At 50.2% G+C, this 15059-nt stretch overlaps 1 protein-coding gene across 1 annotated transcript in view; it reads left to right on the forward strand.

Annotated features, from left to right (window-relative positions):
• Positions 1–15059, forward strand: part of ANTXR1 (ANTXR cell adhesion molecule 1) — a 68880-nt gene that overhangs the window by 26510 nt on the left and 27311 nt on the right. The window contains exons 11-12 of the mRNA XM_027905792.1: positions 2582–2651; positions 2944–3022. Coding sequence (XP_027761593.1) covers positions 2582–2651; positions 2944–3022 — 149 coding nt within the window. The remainder of the gene's footprint in view (positions 1–2581; positions 2652–2943; positions 3023–15059) is intronic.

A 15059-nucleotide genomic window follows, 5' to 3' on the forward strand; every position in this document is an offset into this window, starting at 1 on the left:
AGGGAGAGAAAGAGAAACAAAAACCTGATGAGATCTAAGTAAAAGGCCCTGCAGGATGAAGCAGCTTTTGTTCCAGTCAATGCTGGCACAGGGACGTCTTGGGCCTTGGCTGCCAGAGTCAGCAAAGGAGAAAACAAGCCATTGGTCTTCATTTTCTTGGCATGTGTGCGCTGGGACAATGTCATAAATTTATGAGGGTTAATGATATCTTCATAAACCAGGGTGAGAACAGCACCGTGGGACCAGATGAGCCACCACTGCACATCTGCCCTGAGTGGGAAATGCTGCTGGCTTGGCTTGGTAGCTCCATTGCAAAACCCAGGGCCTGTGTGTGCTGCAAGGTCCCCACGAGCCCAGAGCTGGGCTGGAGGAGATGGGAGGTGTGGCAGGGTGTGGGATTACTGCCCTGCACCCTTCAAATGCCTGTGTTCTGCCTGAGATGCCCTTTGACAGGAAGCATCTCCTGGAGCGTGGGGCTGGCAAAGGAACACCCACCCTGTGCTGAAATCAGCTGCTCCTGATGTTCAGCCTGCTGGAAACGTTCCTGCGTGTTCTTGCACTGAGGCTGTGGGAAGACAGCACTAATCTGGCACTTTGCAGGCCAAGAGCTGGAGCAGGGATCTAGAGGGATCCCAGGAGCTCTGAGCCATGGGGTAGAACCAAAGCCAGGCTGTGGAAACCGTGTGTGTGCCCAAAATGTTTCATGTTCAGCTGTTGGCCTGGGTCAAAGAGTCCTTGACAAAACAAGTGCTGTGGGTAACCCAGAAATTCAAGTGTGTATGTGTAGGCATGGGATTTGCTGGAAGCTGGAGAACATCAGGGAAGGTTACAACTTTTCATTACCATTTCTTTTTTTTTTTTTTTCCTTTTTTTAATGGAGTGTAAAAAATAAACAGTTCCTAACCTGCCTGAGGAAATCTCCTTTTACGCTGCTGCCAAAGCAAAGAAATGCACCAGTATGAAACAGGGATTCTAATGTGTGACAGGAATTACCAGAGCAGTGCTTCTGCTCTCTAAAACTCTGTGTTTAGTGGAAACCTCTTCTAGGAATGCCTGGGAAGGAATGCTTGGCTTGGTGAGTCCTGCTCCTGCGTGAGGGGGGCAGACTGTTGCAGTCAGTACCTCCTGTGCCTCATCCACTGCACTAAAATGGGCTGCATGACCCTGATTCTGAGGGAACCCCCCTGAGCTGACCCTGAGGTCAGGGCCAGGGTCAGGAGGGCTCTGCTGCTGGTGCCCTGGTCATCATTAGGCACCATCCACGTGGACAAACTCACCTCAGCAGCCAAGGGGAGGAGGAACAAGGCTCCCAGCTGATGCAGCAAGTGCTTTGGAGAAGTTTGCCGTGTTCTCTTTGGCTTGTGCCTCCTCGTGGCTTTTCCTCTTTCCACTGGCACCTGAAATGGAGTCGTAACTTGCACAGGTTTCCTCAAAAGCCAAAGACCAGCTGGCCAGAACAGTTCAGCTCTTCATTCCATGACTAATGGAATGGCTAAATGGCTTGGTTAAACTTCCATCCTCGCTCCTCTCCTTTCCTGGTGCTGCCAGTGGGGCACTGGACACTGACCTTGCTCCCCTGTGTGTTCTGAGCACCCTGGACATTAATTCAGTGCAAGATGCAGTTGTGAAGAGACTCTAGATGGTCTGAGAGCCCGGGTTTGTGTCTGGGATGTCAAATAGCTCAGCAGGGGGGTGGTGAATTGTGCTCCTGTTCCATGGTGGCCCCATAGAATGAACGTCCCACCCACCCTCAGGGTACAGAGAAAAGATGGAAGGTGAGGTTTGAAACCTGTAAGTTTGAGAGGCCAAGGGGAAGGAATCTGTCAGGAGCAGAGGGGATTTCAAACAGAATAAAACGTTCAACTGGAAAATGTTAGGAAGCTGGTAGTGCTTGGTAACAGCTCATTTCAGGTCCCTTGTGAAGGCCCTCGAGGTGGTCATGGGTACAGCTGTGGAAAGATTTCTGATGCAGGGACGTGCTTCTGGAAATGATGATCCAGCAAATCAATCCCTCCTGTGGAATGTTTTGGTTTCCAGTCCAAAAAACAACCACTACCCAGCCTGTCTGCCTGGTTTTCTGTCCATCTGCCCCATCTCCAGTCAGCTGGCAAATGGGCTGGGAAGTTCCTTGGGATCCCCATCTGTCTGACTTTAGTCTACAGAAGAAGACTATCAGTTCATGTTCCTGTTTCCCAGGCGATTGCCCATTGTTAATTTTCCTCACTCCACCTCTAAACCCGCAGTGTAATTCGGGCTGACAGGTTCAATTTAAGTTCAGACGTGTCTGCCTAAAAGTGCAAATTTCCCCCTAATATACAATTTTCTCTACTTTGATATTTGCAATTATGTGTAACCTGCTGCAAGTCCCTGTGGGCTCCTGCACACAGAGTGGCTGTGGCCCTGTGCTCTGACCTTTCCAAAAGCTCTGTGCCTTCAGCTGTGCTGTGGCTCAGATAATTGCCACAGCTCTTCATCCCCCACACTGTTTGATCTTCTCTGCGTACCAGGAGCGAGGCAAAACCATTATTTAAACCTGCTCTTTGCTGATCAGGTAATAAATCCCAGTGTTTCTCTTTTCCAGATGAGAAACCCTTTGTGGTGGAAGACACCTACCTGCTGTGCCCGGCGCCCGTGCTGCGGGAAGTTGGCATGTATGTTTTTTTGCCACTCAAATATTTACTCTGCCTGGGGGAAGATGGGTGTGGGTCGCTTTATTACGTTCTGCTGCTCTTGTACAGGTCTAATGCTGGCATTATCTCATGCTCATCGTGTTAATTGGCATTAATTATGCACTGGAGCACGGGGGCAAGTGTACCACCAGTGGGAATTATAAGCTGTTCAAAAGGCTCTCCTGAGCATCAGCAGCCCGGGTTCCACAGGATGGGATCAAGCAGAGGGTTGGGGACCAGCTGGCCTGACTTGTTTCTTGTGGTTCCCTTGCAGGGAAGCAGCTCTTCAAGTCAGCATGAACGATGGCCTGAGCTTCATCTCCAGCTCCGTCATCATCTCCAGCACACACTGTGTAAGTCTGGATCCAGGTGCCTGAAACGATTCCTTGGGGGGTTGGAACTCAACAGCAGGTGTTTGTTGCACCAGTGGCAGGGCTGCCAAGTTGGGTAAGCCTGGTGGGAAGGAGCTGTTTTCCCCTTCAAGGTGAGTTTGGGTGCGTGGTAATTACGACATTTTGTGTATCCTCTGAGCCTTCGGTAAACGCCTCAGGCTCCTCATCTGCTGTGGCACTGGCAGAGCTCTGCAGGGGTCTGTGCCTGCTGTGTTTGCTCTGCAGCAATGGTGCTGCTCCTTCTGGAAGGAGTGTGGCACTTGGGATCAGACCCTTTGCCTGGAAACCACCAGTGTGGTGGCCAAAAGTGTGGTGGATTCCCCCCTGAAGTAGCTGACTTGTGGCTGCTCCTTCCTTGCCAGTGGGGAATTGCTGCACTCAGGCTGTGCTGGAACAAGGATGATGAAACCACTTATAACACAGTTGCTGGAGATGCTGATTGTGCTGAGTCATGGCTGTTGGGAACAGGGCATGGAATGTCTCGTGCTGGAGGAGGTAGAGGAGGAATTCCCCTGGAGCTCAGAGCAACCCTTTCTGCCTCAACTCTATCCATCTGTCCCTGCACAGGCCATGGGTGAGGCAGTGCTGTACCTCTCCTGTGAACTCACTCAATCCAGTTTTTGGGAAGCCACAGCAGTCTTGCCAGAAGGATTTAGAAATCTGTGCCTTTGTCCCTGTCCAGTAAAGGCCTGCTGTGTTTCTGAGCAGAACCAGGGCAAGGCCAAGCTGTGTGACACGGGGGCACCAGAAGTGTTCTGTGTCCACAAAGGCTGAGCCAACAGCTGAGAAAAGTCTTTTGTGTCCCCCAAACCGGATCCTTGTTCAACAAGGACAAGACTGTACGGAGAGACGGCTTTCAGAGCTTACAGGAGGGGTTGTATTCCAAAACTGACAAAGATTTCCTTATGCCTCAAAAGAAGGGAGTTTATTTGATTAGTTAATTTTCAGTTCGAGTTCACTGCTCACTGGCAAAAACGCATTTGCATGTTGTCAGCAAATTCAAGGAATGTTTTCCTATGTTTTACTCGTATGAGGCAAGACCTGGGAAAGAATTCTCAGGGAAAAACGATTCCTTCCTCAGATGCTTTCTTCCACTCTGATGCCTCCAGACTGTGCAGCTGCACTTGCAGAGCAGCTGAGCAGCCAGAACTCAAACCCAGATCACACATCCAAACCTAAATTCAGTGGCTGCTTTGAAGATTGTAGCACGGGCTTCACTAGTGGAGGAAGTTTCTCCTGGGTAAACACGTGTTTTGTGTTTCAAATTCTTTTTAAACATGAAGCTGTTTGCTGAGGCTGCAAGTGCTCTCTTTAATTAGGGTTACAAGGGCTCCAGACCTGGAAATGCCCCTGGATAAAATGGCACCAAATGACTTGTTTAATTGACTTTGACTCCTAAGTTGTGGATGTAGGTACTTGGAGACCAGGACAGAGAGAGCCTAGACACTGAACTACCTAATAGGCATTTTTATCACCCTAGCTGGCAGAGGTTTTAGTGTGGGTTTTCATGGTAGGTAAATTTGGACAGTTTCTCATGGGTTAAATAGGACAAAGCTATTTTATACCAGCATAGCTCCTGCCCCTCAGTTAATACCTAAAACCTCCTTGGAACAAGCAGCAAAATAAATGTCAGATTTATTGAGCAGTGAAAACTCTAGAAGAAAAAACACAGTTCAGAAGTTGAACTGTGTTGGTTCTGTTGTTTTCTGCCTTTTGTTAACTACTTGTGCTCGCCAATCTCAGAGGACAGGCATGACTGTATGTGCTTTATACCTCCTTTTCTGTGGGACTCAAGGACTTGCTGATTTAGATTCCCAATGTAAAACTGGAAGAAGTGCTTAAATCTTGTTTTCTAAAGTGAGTCTCCAAGGCTTTCCTGTTACCTCACTGCAGTTCTTGCTGTTAAAAAGTAATTGGTTTCTCATTTAACTAAAAAAAAAAAAAAAAAAAAAAGATATGGGAAAGACTTATAAAGATGCTTTTCTGGAGAGGGCCTTTCAGCATTTTAATTTTAAAGTACATTTTGGGAAGGCTTGCAGCCACATCCAAGTGGTCTGAGCTGCCTCAGGTGGAGCGTAATCTCCACTTAAAGAAAGAATCAAAATTCTTCTCAGTTGGCCCAGTTGTTTTCAAGCCCGAGGGGTGGAACAGTCCAGAGGAGACCTTGAGGATTTTATTTTGTTTTATTTTTCAATATGAGGTTTTAGAGGCAAGAGCTGATTACACACGGGAGGCCCTTCCAAATCCCTTGTGATGAGTGTCAGTCTGGAATTCACCCGGTCAACAAATGAAACCCCAACTCAGCAGCAGAGCAAAGTGGGGCTGCCTGACCTCAGGCAGTGCTGGAGTCAAAGGTGGAGCTGCCATCTCCTGGAGATGGTAAAAGGCATTGACAGGAACTGCCTGGGACTGCTCAGTTCCCAGAGTCACCCAGAGAGCAGTCAAAGAGAGGAAAAGAGACAAAAAAGGTAGGCCCAGGTTAGTGGAGGGGAATTTTTTTGTCCTGCTTAATGTGGCTCCATCTCCCACTGCTGGGTGAGTTCCTCAGGAGCTTCTGGTGTGTGCTTGTTACCATCTTGGCTTTGCTGCTGGTTTTGGTGGCTCTGAGGTCTAACAGGAGCCCTGGCTGGGCAGTGCCAGGTGCCCTCAGGACGGTGAAGTGCCGGAGGATGAAGCTGTTCTGTCCATCAGGAGGGGAAAACAGAGAGACCGGGGTGTTGCACCCACTGCTTTGAGGTGACAAAGCAAACCTGCCCCAGCCAGTCTTGTCCCCAGGGGGGTTTAGGGGCTGCAGCCCCTCCCAGATGCCCAGGTGGTGCAGGGCAGAAGAGGATGTGCTCTGAGAGGGGCAGAACCCCAGGGCTGTGTCCTCGTGGGTGCTGCAGCCTCCTGGAGCGCTGGGCTCTGTGCCAGGAGCAGCCCTGTCACAGAAAGGGCCTTTGCTGCTTGGAAGAACACACTGATTTCCATTTATCTGTCAAGAACGGACCAGACACAGGAGCTGTTGTGGTCGGGCAGAGCATTTGTCTTTCTAAGCTGTGGAATGCAGATGCAGGCTCTGACTGATGCTGCTGATGATGCTGACTGATGAAGGCTGGGCCCTCTGGGCAGGGCCAAGGCTGTTTTTCATTCAGAGGTTTTGCTCCCTGCACCCCCCAGACCAAGGGTCACTGCCTGGCTCCTGCTGGAGCTGCTAACACAGGGCCTGGGTTTGCATCAGAGGCAAAAGGGGAACGCTGTGTGAATCAGGGGCTGCAGACAGCAGTTTAATCCTGCTCCCCACTAACTCACGTATTCCCCGCTTACACTAAGACAGGGCTGTCCTGAGTGTAATTTAGGGTGTTCTTTGGCCTGGTCTGTGTGACCACTGGCAGCTATTCCAACAGAGCAGGGGAATGGCTGGAATGAGAGCTCTTAAGGCTTGGAGACAGCGAGCTGTTTGTGTGCTGAGCTGGGGATGAGATGCCAACATCTCCGGGCTGACAGAGCTCAGCTGGCTGCAAGGGCTTGATGAATTTGTCTCTTGGCTTTGCTTGTCTGGGACAGTGTCATGGTCTCACCCCAGCTGGTAACTCAGCCCCAGGCAGCCTCTCACTCACTCCCCCTCAGTGGGATGGGGAGACAAACAGAAGAGTAAAAGCAAAGAAATTTGCGGGTCAAATAATTTCAATAAATTGAATAAATTGGATAGGGCAAGCAAAAGCCACACACACACACAAGCAAAGCAAAGCAAGGAATTCATTCCCCACTTCCCAAGCAGGCAGGTGTTCAGCCACCTCCAGGAGGGCAGGGCTCCATCACAAGTGATGGTGGCTTGGGAAGGCAATGCCATCACTCCAAGGGTCCCCCCTTCCTTCTTCCACCAGCCTGACGTGCTGAGCACAATTCCATAGGGTCTGGAATGTCAGTGGGGCTCAGCTGTCCTGGCTGTGTCCCCTCCCAGCTCCAGTGCACTTCCTGGGTGGGTGCTGTGAGCAGCAGGAAAAGCCTTGACTGTGCTCAGCAAGAGTGAAACCCCCCTTGTGTTCAGCACAAATCCCAAACTCAGCCCCACACCAGCTCTGAGGAGGAGATTAACTCTCCCCTTTCCTGATTTATTCCTCCAGAAGCGGTTTTGCAATATCTGCACCTTTTGAAGTGATGTTTTTCTTTCATTTGGAAGCTGCCTGGAGGGGGAAGGAATCCCTCCTTCCCCAGGGAGGGCAGGGAGAGGTTGCACTGTTACCTAAACAAGAGAGAGCAAAGCCCTGCTGTGGGGACAGCCAGGTGAGCTCTGGGCTGGCAGGAGGTGCTCAGTGACAGCCCCAGAGCCTGCACAGACCTGGCACGTGGTGGGGCAGGCATTGCTGCTGAAGGAATGCCCTAAGGGCTGTGGCATTCCAGGGGCCCAGAGGGAAGCTGGGGTTGCTCCCCCGTGCTCCTTTGGGCAGGGCAGCCTCTCCTTCTGGAATCCAGTGTGGATTTAAACCCTCTCTCCAGCCCTTGCATTCAGCTGGGACTGCTTGGACTGAGCTTTGAGGAGGACACTGCCCCTGGAAACATTCTTTAGGAGGCTCATGGATGTATCCTGGGCATCTGTTTAGCAACTGGCTCCTTCCATTTGTTATAAATAATGTTTAGTTAACAGAACTTGCCACTATCCATCACTCTTGCTGGACTCAAATGAGACAGATGTTCCTTCTGGAGGGAAACAACCCCTTCCTCCTGATGATATTCCTTCTTACTTGGCCTTTGTCCTGCAGTCACACTGACACATCTGACTTGCTCCAGATTATTAATGATGAGAGTTTAAAACCAGTTTCACTCTATGGTTGGTGTCAGTGGACCTTTGATAGTCAAAGGCACTAAGAACTGTAGTTTACTCTGCTAAACATAAAACCCTATCTTGTAACAGCAATAATTTAAGGCACAGGACCACAAATGCAACGGGAACTGAGCACCCTCAGCTTCCACTAGTGCTAGGACTAAATATATAAGTTAGTCCTTCTTCCTCAGCTATTAATCTCCCCACCCCACAGATTTCAGGTGTGAGGTGTTGGTATGAACACTGTGCATCCATCAGTGCCTGGGCAGTGCTTGCTGCAGGGCTTTCCCACTGCTGGAAGAATCAGCAAGTAATGCCTGGTGAGGTTGGGAAGCTCTTTAGAAAGGGATTTATTCCTGTTCCTGGGTTAGGAGTCTGAAGAACTGGAAGAGAAAGAAAGTATGAGCTGGTTGTCAGGAGAAGGAACATTCAAGAGAAGAAATCATTTCCAAGGCCATGTTTGGGGCAGGGAGTCAGTCCTGCTCTGCTGCCTGGAGGGCTGTGGCCGAGTTCTGCAGTGCAGAAGGAGCATCTCGGAGAGAAGCCAGGGTAGGAATTGAAATAAGCCTTTGTTCGTTTTCTGAAGTGCTCCCAGAAGAGGAAAAACCACTCCTGACCTCTTGCACCAGTGACTGCCTTTGGTAGGTAAAGCTGCAGGGGCAGTGCAATCCAGCTCTTCCTGCACAGCTTGGCTGGGAGAGCAGGGAATGTCACCAGGGGATGTTCCTGCACTCCCTGGGTCACCTGGGGAGAAACACAAAGAGGATGAGGCAAAGGAGGCCCCCACGGGTGGGCTGGGAGAGCATTTCTGTGGCAGGATATTGGACTTGCCTTGGCCCAGCAAGGACTGAAGTTCAGTTTTCTCTGCCAGGTGTGCCCAGCCCATGGGGGATGCGTCCCCAGGTGACACCCTGTTCCCTCAGGATGATGGCTGGGGCATCAGAAAAGGAGCATCTTTCAGGAAATGGGACATGCTGGGTCAGGGTGGTTTGGGAAGTGACTGCCTTTGGGAGGCACAGACAGTGCCCAAACCAGGCAGGGGGTACCAGCCCCCCTCACCTGAGGGGCTGCAGCTCCAAACCCTCTCTTGGAGGGGAAGCTCTCCAGGTGGTGAAGCCAGTGCCAGCCCTTCCACGGTCCCACAGAGGAGTTCAGATTTTGGAAGCCAGAGGGGAGGCCCTGGACAGTCCTTGGGACTGTGGGAAAGGGGATTCTCGAAACAACACATGTGGAAGTGAATGGATGCAGTGGCTTAATGCCCCTGACAGCAACCTGGGGCAAGAGGAGGTCCTGCACAGGCAGATCAGAGAGCTGGATTTCTGCTAATGAAGCAATTATCTTATAATGAAGCTGTTATCTTAAAATGAACCAATTCTCTTGGTGGCAGCCCTTAATAAATGGCTTGGAATATTGGGTGAGGTGTCAGGTGGGGAGCAGCCCTGACCCTTCTGCACAGAAAGAGCCCCTCTGGTCTCACAATTCCAGTTCCAAGGGGGCAGGAGCCACCAAAGTCACCTGAAAAGGAGAACTTGGGCTTTTCACCTCGAGGGGTTTTGCAGTTGGCAGAAGGAGGTGGGAACTGGCACAGCCCCACTACAGCCTGGTATCCTGGATTTCTTCCTGTGGCAGACTGAAAGACTGAAGGAATTCGCACCTTTGAGATGAACAGTAGTGGGTGGATTTGACCTTTAAATAAGGAGAAAGGTCGAAAATCAAGCAAGAACTGACTGACTGCAGCCTCGTAGCAAAAAACTAACAAACAGCTCTCCACTGAAGGCTTGTTTTTGTGTTTGGGTTTCTTTTTTTTTTCTTTTTTAATTCAAAAGAAATGTAATCCAGTGGTAACGTGGGGCTTTTTCAATCGTGACTTTGTTCTGGACTGCTCAATTAAGACAGTGACCGGTGCTCCTGGGGCTGCAGGCAGGCAGAGAGGATCAGTGGAGGCTTTATGAAGCTTTATGAAGCTGCAGAGCCCATTTCAGGAGCACTTCCCTGGGCCCTTGACCTGTGTGTCATTAGCTGAGGCACTGCTTGGTGGGAGCTCCAGGGCAGGAGATTTTGGGTTCGTTTTCTAGAAGGCATTGCTCTGAAAGGCTTTATGCTGCAGGTGTGATGGGCAGGGAGTGTTTATCCCACCACAGGTCACCCCAGGAGTTCCATGTGCAGAGATTATTTCACTCTAATATTGCTGTGTGGGCTGGTTTGGAGCACCCTGAGTGGGGCTGGCACATTGCAAACACCTGGGCTGGGAGGGAGGGATTCACACAGGAGAGCAGTGGGGGCAGGAGGTGTTTGTGTGTGTGTTCAGGTCATGCTGGCACGTCCTGAACCTTGTCAGACTCGTGGAGAGCTGCCTGTGATGGCCTGTGGGGAGCCCCTGCTCAGCTCAGGGGTACAGGAGTGCCATTAGCACAAGGAAGGTGCTCCTGAGATTGATTGTTTGAAAGTGCTGCTTGAAGGACACAAATCTCACAGCCATGCAGGAGGGAAGACATTCCAGAGCTGTGACTTGCTGTTCCCTTTCCTGCCTCGCTGGGGAATAAACCCAACTCAAGCCATAAATGTTCTGACAAAGACTAATTCCCCAGGATTTTGTCAGCTCCTATTCCAGTTGTAATTCTCCTCCTGGAATGGGTTTGACCTGCTGCTTGTTAACCACTGTCTTCAAGCACAAAGGGAAGCACAGTAACTGCTGGGGTTTCACCTCAAAGGTTGTGTTGTTTAGTTCCAAGTGCTGGGGGACAGGAGGAGCTCAGTGAAACAGGAACACCTTCAGCCCAGCCTGCCCTGTCAGGGAGGGCTCAGCTGCTGCTGCTGCTGCTGCAGGGCACGTTGGGTGGGCAGATGGGACCCAAAACCAGCACTCAGGTGGCCTCTGCCTTTGTGACAGGTGATACCAGGCCCGTGGTGTGACTTGGAGAGGGACTTTTCAAAAGGCCAGGTAGTGACAGGACAAGGGGGATTGGCCTTAAGCTGAAAAAAGGAAGGTTTAGAATAGATATTGGTAACAAGTTCTTCAATACAAGGGTGGGCAGGCCCTGGCACAGGTTGCCCAGAGAAGCTGTGGCTGCCCCAGCCCTGGAAGTGTCCAAGGCCAGCTTGGAGCAACCTGGGATAGGGGAAGGTGTCCCTGCCCATGGCAGGGGGATGGAACTGGATGGTCTTTAAAAGGTCCCTTCCAACCCAAACCAGAAGTCTTGTGACCTTCTGTTTAGCTGGAAATTTCGAAGTGTTCTTTCTGAGGGAAATGTTCAGTGTGTTCCATAAGGATAAACACAGCAATCAAGGATTAGGGAATTGTTTGCCCTGACCAGAGACTTTCCTGTGTAACAGAGGGTGTAATGATCTCTCCTCCTTCCCATCATGTGTTTGCCTGCTCTGGTTGGAGTGTGAACCCCTCAGGACAAAGGCTGTCCCCTGCTCTGGGTTTGTCCAGCCTGTGCTGCAGGGAGGCTGTGCTGGTGTTTGCACTGGGCTGTAAAGTAAATAACATGGGATGCTCTCATCTCCTGTCAGCTCTGGAAGGACAGGAGGGAGACAGATCATTGCCAGAGGAGCATCTCATGTCTAACACAGTAAACATGGGGAAAAGCAGCTGAGAGCACCTTTGTTGGGTGACCTCAAGCAGGTGTTTCTTGCTTAAATCCCCTGCTGAGCCTGGCTCCTGCTCAAGCAGCTCCACACAGATGCTGATCCAATGCAGAGCAATGAATTCAGTGAGTTTTCATTTCCTTTTGGAAATTAGGCCACATTGTTTCTGTTATATTAAAAAAATTCCTCTGTGTGTGATAAAGTAAGTGATAGACATTGGTTTCTGTTGCTGTGATGGGACAAGTCCCCAGCAGAGACCAGCAGAAGTGGTTTCCTTCACATTAAAAGCTTCTTGAGTCTGATGAAGAGAGACAGGGTCAGCCTTCTCCCTGCCTCTGACTACAGGACATTAAAACTGTTCCTCCTTTCTCTCCAGGGAGAAAACCTCTGTCTGATTTTGAATGCTCACTCAAACCTGTACTCAAGATTGTCATAAAGTTCTTTAAAAGCACTTCATCCTCTTCTTACTGACACCTCTGATGGCTGTTCTTGTTCTTCCATCTTCCTGCTTGGGAAATGGGATACAGGAGCCATTCATGTCTTCCCTGTCTGTGGAATGACATCAGCCTTGTTTCTGCTCTTTGTGCAGCACCTGAGGTTCAGTGCTGGGAGCAGGTTCAGTGCTGGGAGAGGTTCAGTGCTGGGAGCAGGTTCAGTGCTGGGAGCAGGTTCAGTGCTGGGAGAGGTTCAGTGCTGGGAGCAGGTTCAGTGCTGGGAGCAGGTTCAGTGCTGGGAGCAGGTTCAGTGCTGGGAGAGGTTCAGTGCTGAGAGCAGGTTCAGTGCTGAGAGCAGGTTCAGTGCTAGGACAGGTTCAGTGCTAAGTGTTATTTAAGCTGTTTCTGCTGCAGGGTCACTGCAGGGAGATGTGCTGGTGTGGCTGTTGCAGCCCTGCTGTGCCCAGGCCTTGGTACCAGTGCAGATGGTCCTGCCCTTGCCCTGCCACAGCAGTGAGGGTCCCCAGCCTGCCCTGGAGGAGACATTCCAGGACTGGGACCCCTGACACCGGTGCTTGATGCACCCCAGAGCGTGGTGGGCACTGAACAGGCTCCCCAAGGCTTGGTCATGGCCCCAAGGCTGCCAGAGCTCCAGGAGGGTTTGGACAACACCCTCAGGGACAGGGTGGGACTGTGCAGGGTTGGACTCACTGACCCTGATGGGTCCCTTCCAACTCAGCATATCCCATGATTCTACAGATTTCACTGGAGCCCATCATTGCTGGGCTCAGTGTGAAGCCAGCACGTTTAAACACACCCTTAGAGCTCAGTCCAGTTACTGCCATGGTGTGGAACAGGCACTGCCCTCCTCCCTCTGCCCGTAAATCACCAGGACACTCATTTGTCAGCCAGGACATGAGCACATTTATTGGATACACCCAGTACTTCATCCACCACTCCTGAACTCAGTACTCAGAGCTTCTGAGGCTCTGTGTGCTTTGGGGGATGTTACTCCACCTTACCTCTCTGGAACAGCCAGTGTATGCAGTAAGGTGGGAAACCAGGAAATAAAATCTGAAACAAAAATAAGAAGATTGGGGGGAAAAAAAAAAAAAAACACACCAAAAGAAACCCAAATGCAACAAAAAATACCCACCTGGTGTGTGGAAAACCCCTCAGAAATAAACCATAATTCCATTGACATTTTATGTTTGTTTATGGACTGCTTTGTGTCTGTTTCTACGTCAGAAGAATTTAGGAAGTCTAAGATGAAATAGGGGGCTTAATACCACAGATCCCATCCTGGCTTTGTCTCACCTCATGATTGCATCTGAACTTCCCAGGGGCAAAATTTCAGGAGCTTGGGCAGTGTCTGGGCAGGGAACAGCAAAGGAAGGCTGGGGGTGAGTCATTTCCTCTGTGGCAGGACCCTGGTGGAGTGGCCATCCATCCATCCCTCTGCCCTGGCTGCTCAAGGAATGTGCTCCCACCCTTGAGCTGAGCTTCGTGCTGGGATCTTCCCAGGGGTCTCGTGTGTGTGTGCCTGGAGGGAGCTGACCCCATGCAGGGGGAACACATCCCAGTGTTCGTGGGGAGAGCTCAGGAAACAGCCCAGGGCAGCTGCTGGGTCGGGTTTTGCCAGCCCTCCCCTCCTCTGTCTCTAGAGAACCTGCAGGTCAAGAGCTGGGCCAGGGTTCTGTCTCGGGGCCAGGGGGTTTCCCCCATCCCCCAGGGCTTCTCCCAGTCCCCAAAGTTCCACAGGAACTGCCCAGGGAAGGACCAGGCTGGAGGGGCCTTGGAGCAACCTGGGCTGGTGGAAGATATCCCAGCCCATGGCAGGGGGTGGGGTTGGATGGTCTTTAAGGTCCCTTCCAGCCCAAACCATTCCATGATCCAGTGAAACCCTGGCCAAGATGTCTCAAACAGGAGAACCCACCACGACTCACTCTCATCAAGCAGCTTTAAAAAAGGCACCTGGCACTTAATTTGGAACGAGCTCTGAGGGTCCCTTTGCTGTCTGGCTTTTGTCAGTCATCAGGGGCACTGGAGTTTTGGCCTCTTCATCTCACTGGGGGTGCCAGCACCAGTTTTATCTCTGTCCAACATGTCAAGATGAATCCCTATGGGACAGTAGCACCGATCACAGATAACTGTGTATTTAGGGACTATCCAGGCTTTGTCTCCACAGATTTTTTTTTTAATGGAAAATTCTCTAGTCTACTGTAAAAATTCCCTTTTTAAAATGAAAGTTGTTTTCTTGGTCTGAATTGCCTGTATTCACTGAGTGTTACACACAGCTCACTGCATTATTCCACGGGTCAGTGTTTCCATGAGCCTTTGCATTGTTCTTCCAAATATTCATTAAAAAAAAGGAATGAAAGCAGACATTTGAAATGCTTCAGCCCTTTCACCAGCCATATAAGATTGGGAGAGAGATTTCAAAATGTCAGAGGAACTCTTGCAGGCTCTTTTAGCAGGCAGAGTTTCCTTCTTGTTCATCACTCAGCCTGGCTAAGCGGCAGTTTCTAGCTAGGCACAGTTAAGTTATTAACCCATAGGTACTGCACAGAGGGATAGCTAAATTCTGGCAGAAACTAGCAAAATGAAGATAAACCAACCCTTCCTCTGCACTGGTTTGCTGCTGTGGTGCACAGAAAGATCACCAGCTGGCCACACCAGCTGCAGTGCAGAGAAACACAAGTGTTGGCATATCTTTAAGCTGGTCTTTACAGATTGTCTGGGGTGGGGGAAGAAAAGTAAAAATAAATTCTATTTTTAAAACCAACCAAACAAACAAAAAGAATCCCCAGAAAACAGTTACAAGGCCACGTTATTTTGTATATTTTCAAACTGATTTTAGAATATCTTAATGGCAAAATGTTCGTTTCAAGATGGGTCTAAAGGGGCAGATAATGATTGGACATTAAAAGCTTTATTTCTCCTACAATTTCACGGCAGCAAAGAGCCGAGATCACATTTTCTAAAGCGTTGAACACCAGCAGGTTTCATTTTGCAGATGATGGATGTGCCTTTATGCTCCTTGTCTGGAGGAACAGCCCCAAATGTACAGCTCTGTCTTCTCAAATGAGCTTTTATTTTGTGGTGGGGTCCAAGTTCCATTTCCAGACAGGCCTTGGGTGAATTCTTCTCCTGTGTGGACTACCTCTCT

Source organism: Empidonax traillii, unplaced genomic scaffold, assembly GCF_003031625.1.
Source record: "Empidonax traillii isolate 1590-97213 ecotype Southwest subspecies unplaced genomic scaffold, ASM303162v1 scaffold1208:size176031, whole genome shotgun sequence".
NCBI classification, from domain to species: domain Eukaryota; kingdom Metazoa; phylum Chordata; class Aves; order Passeriformes; family Tyrannidae; genus Empidonax; species Empidonax traillii.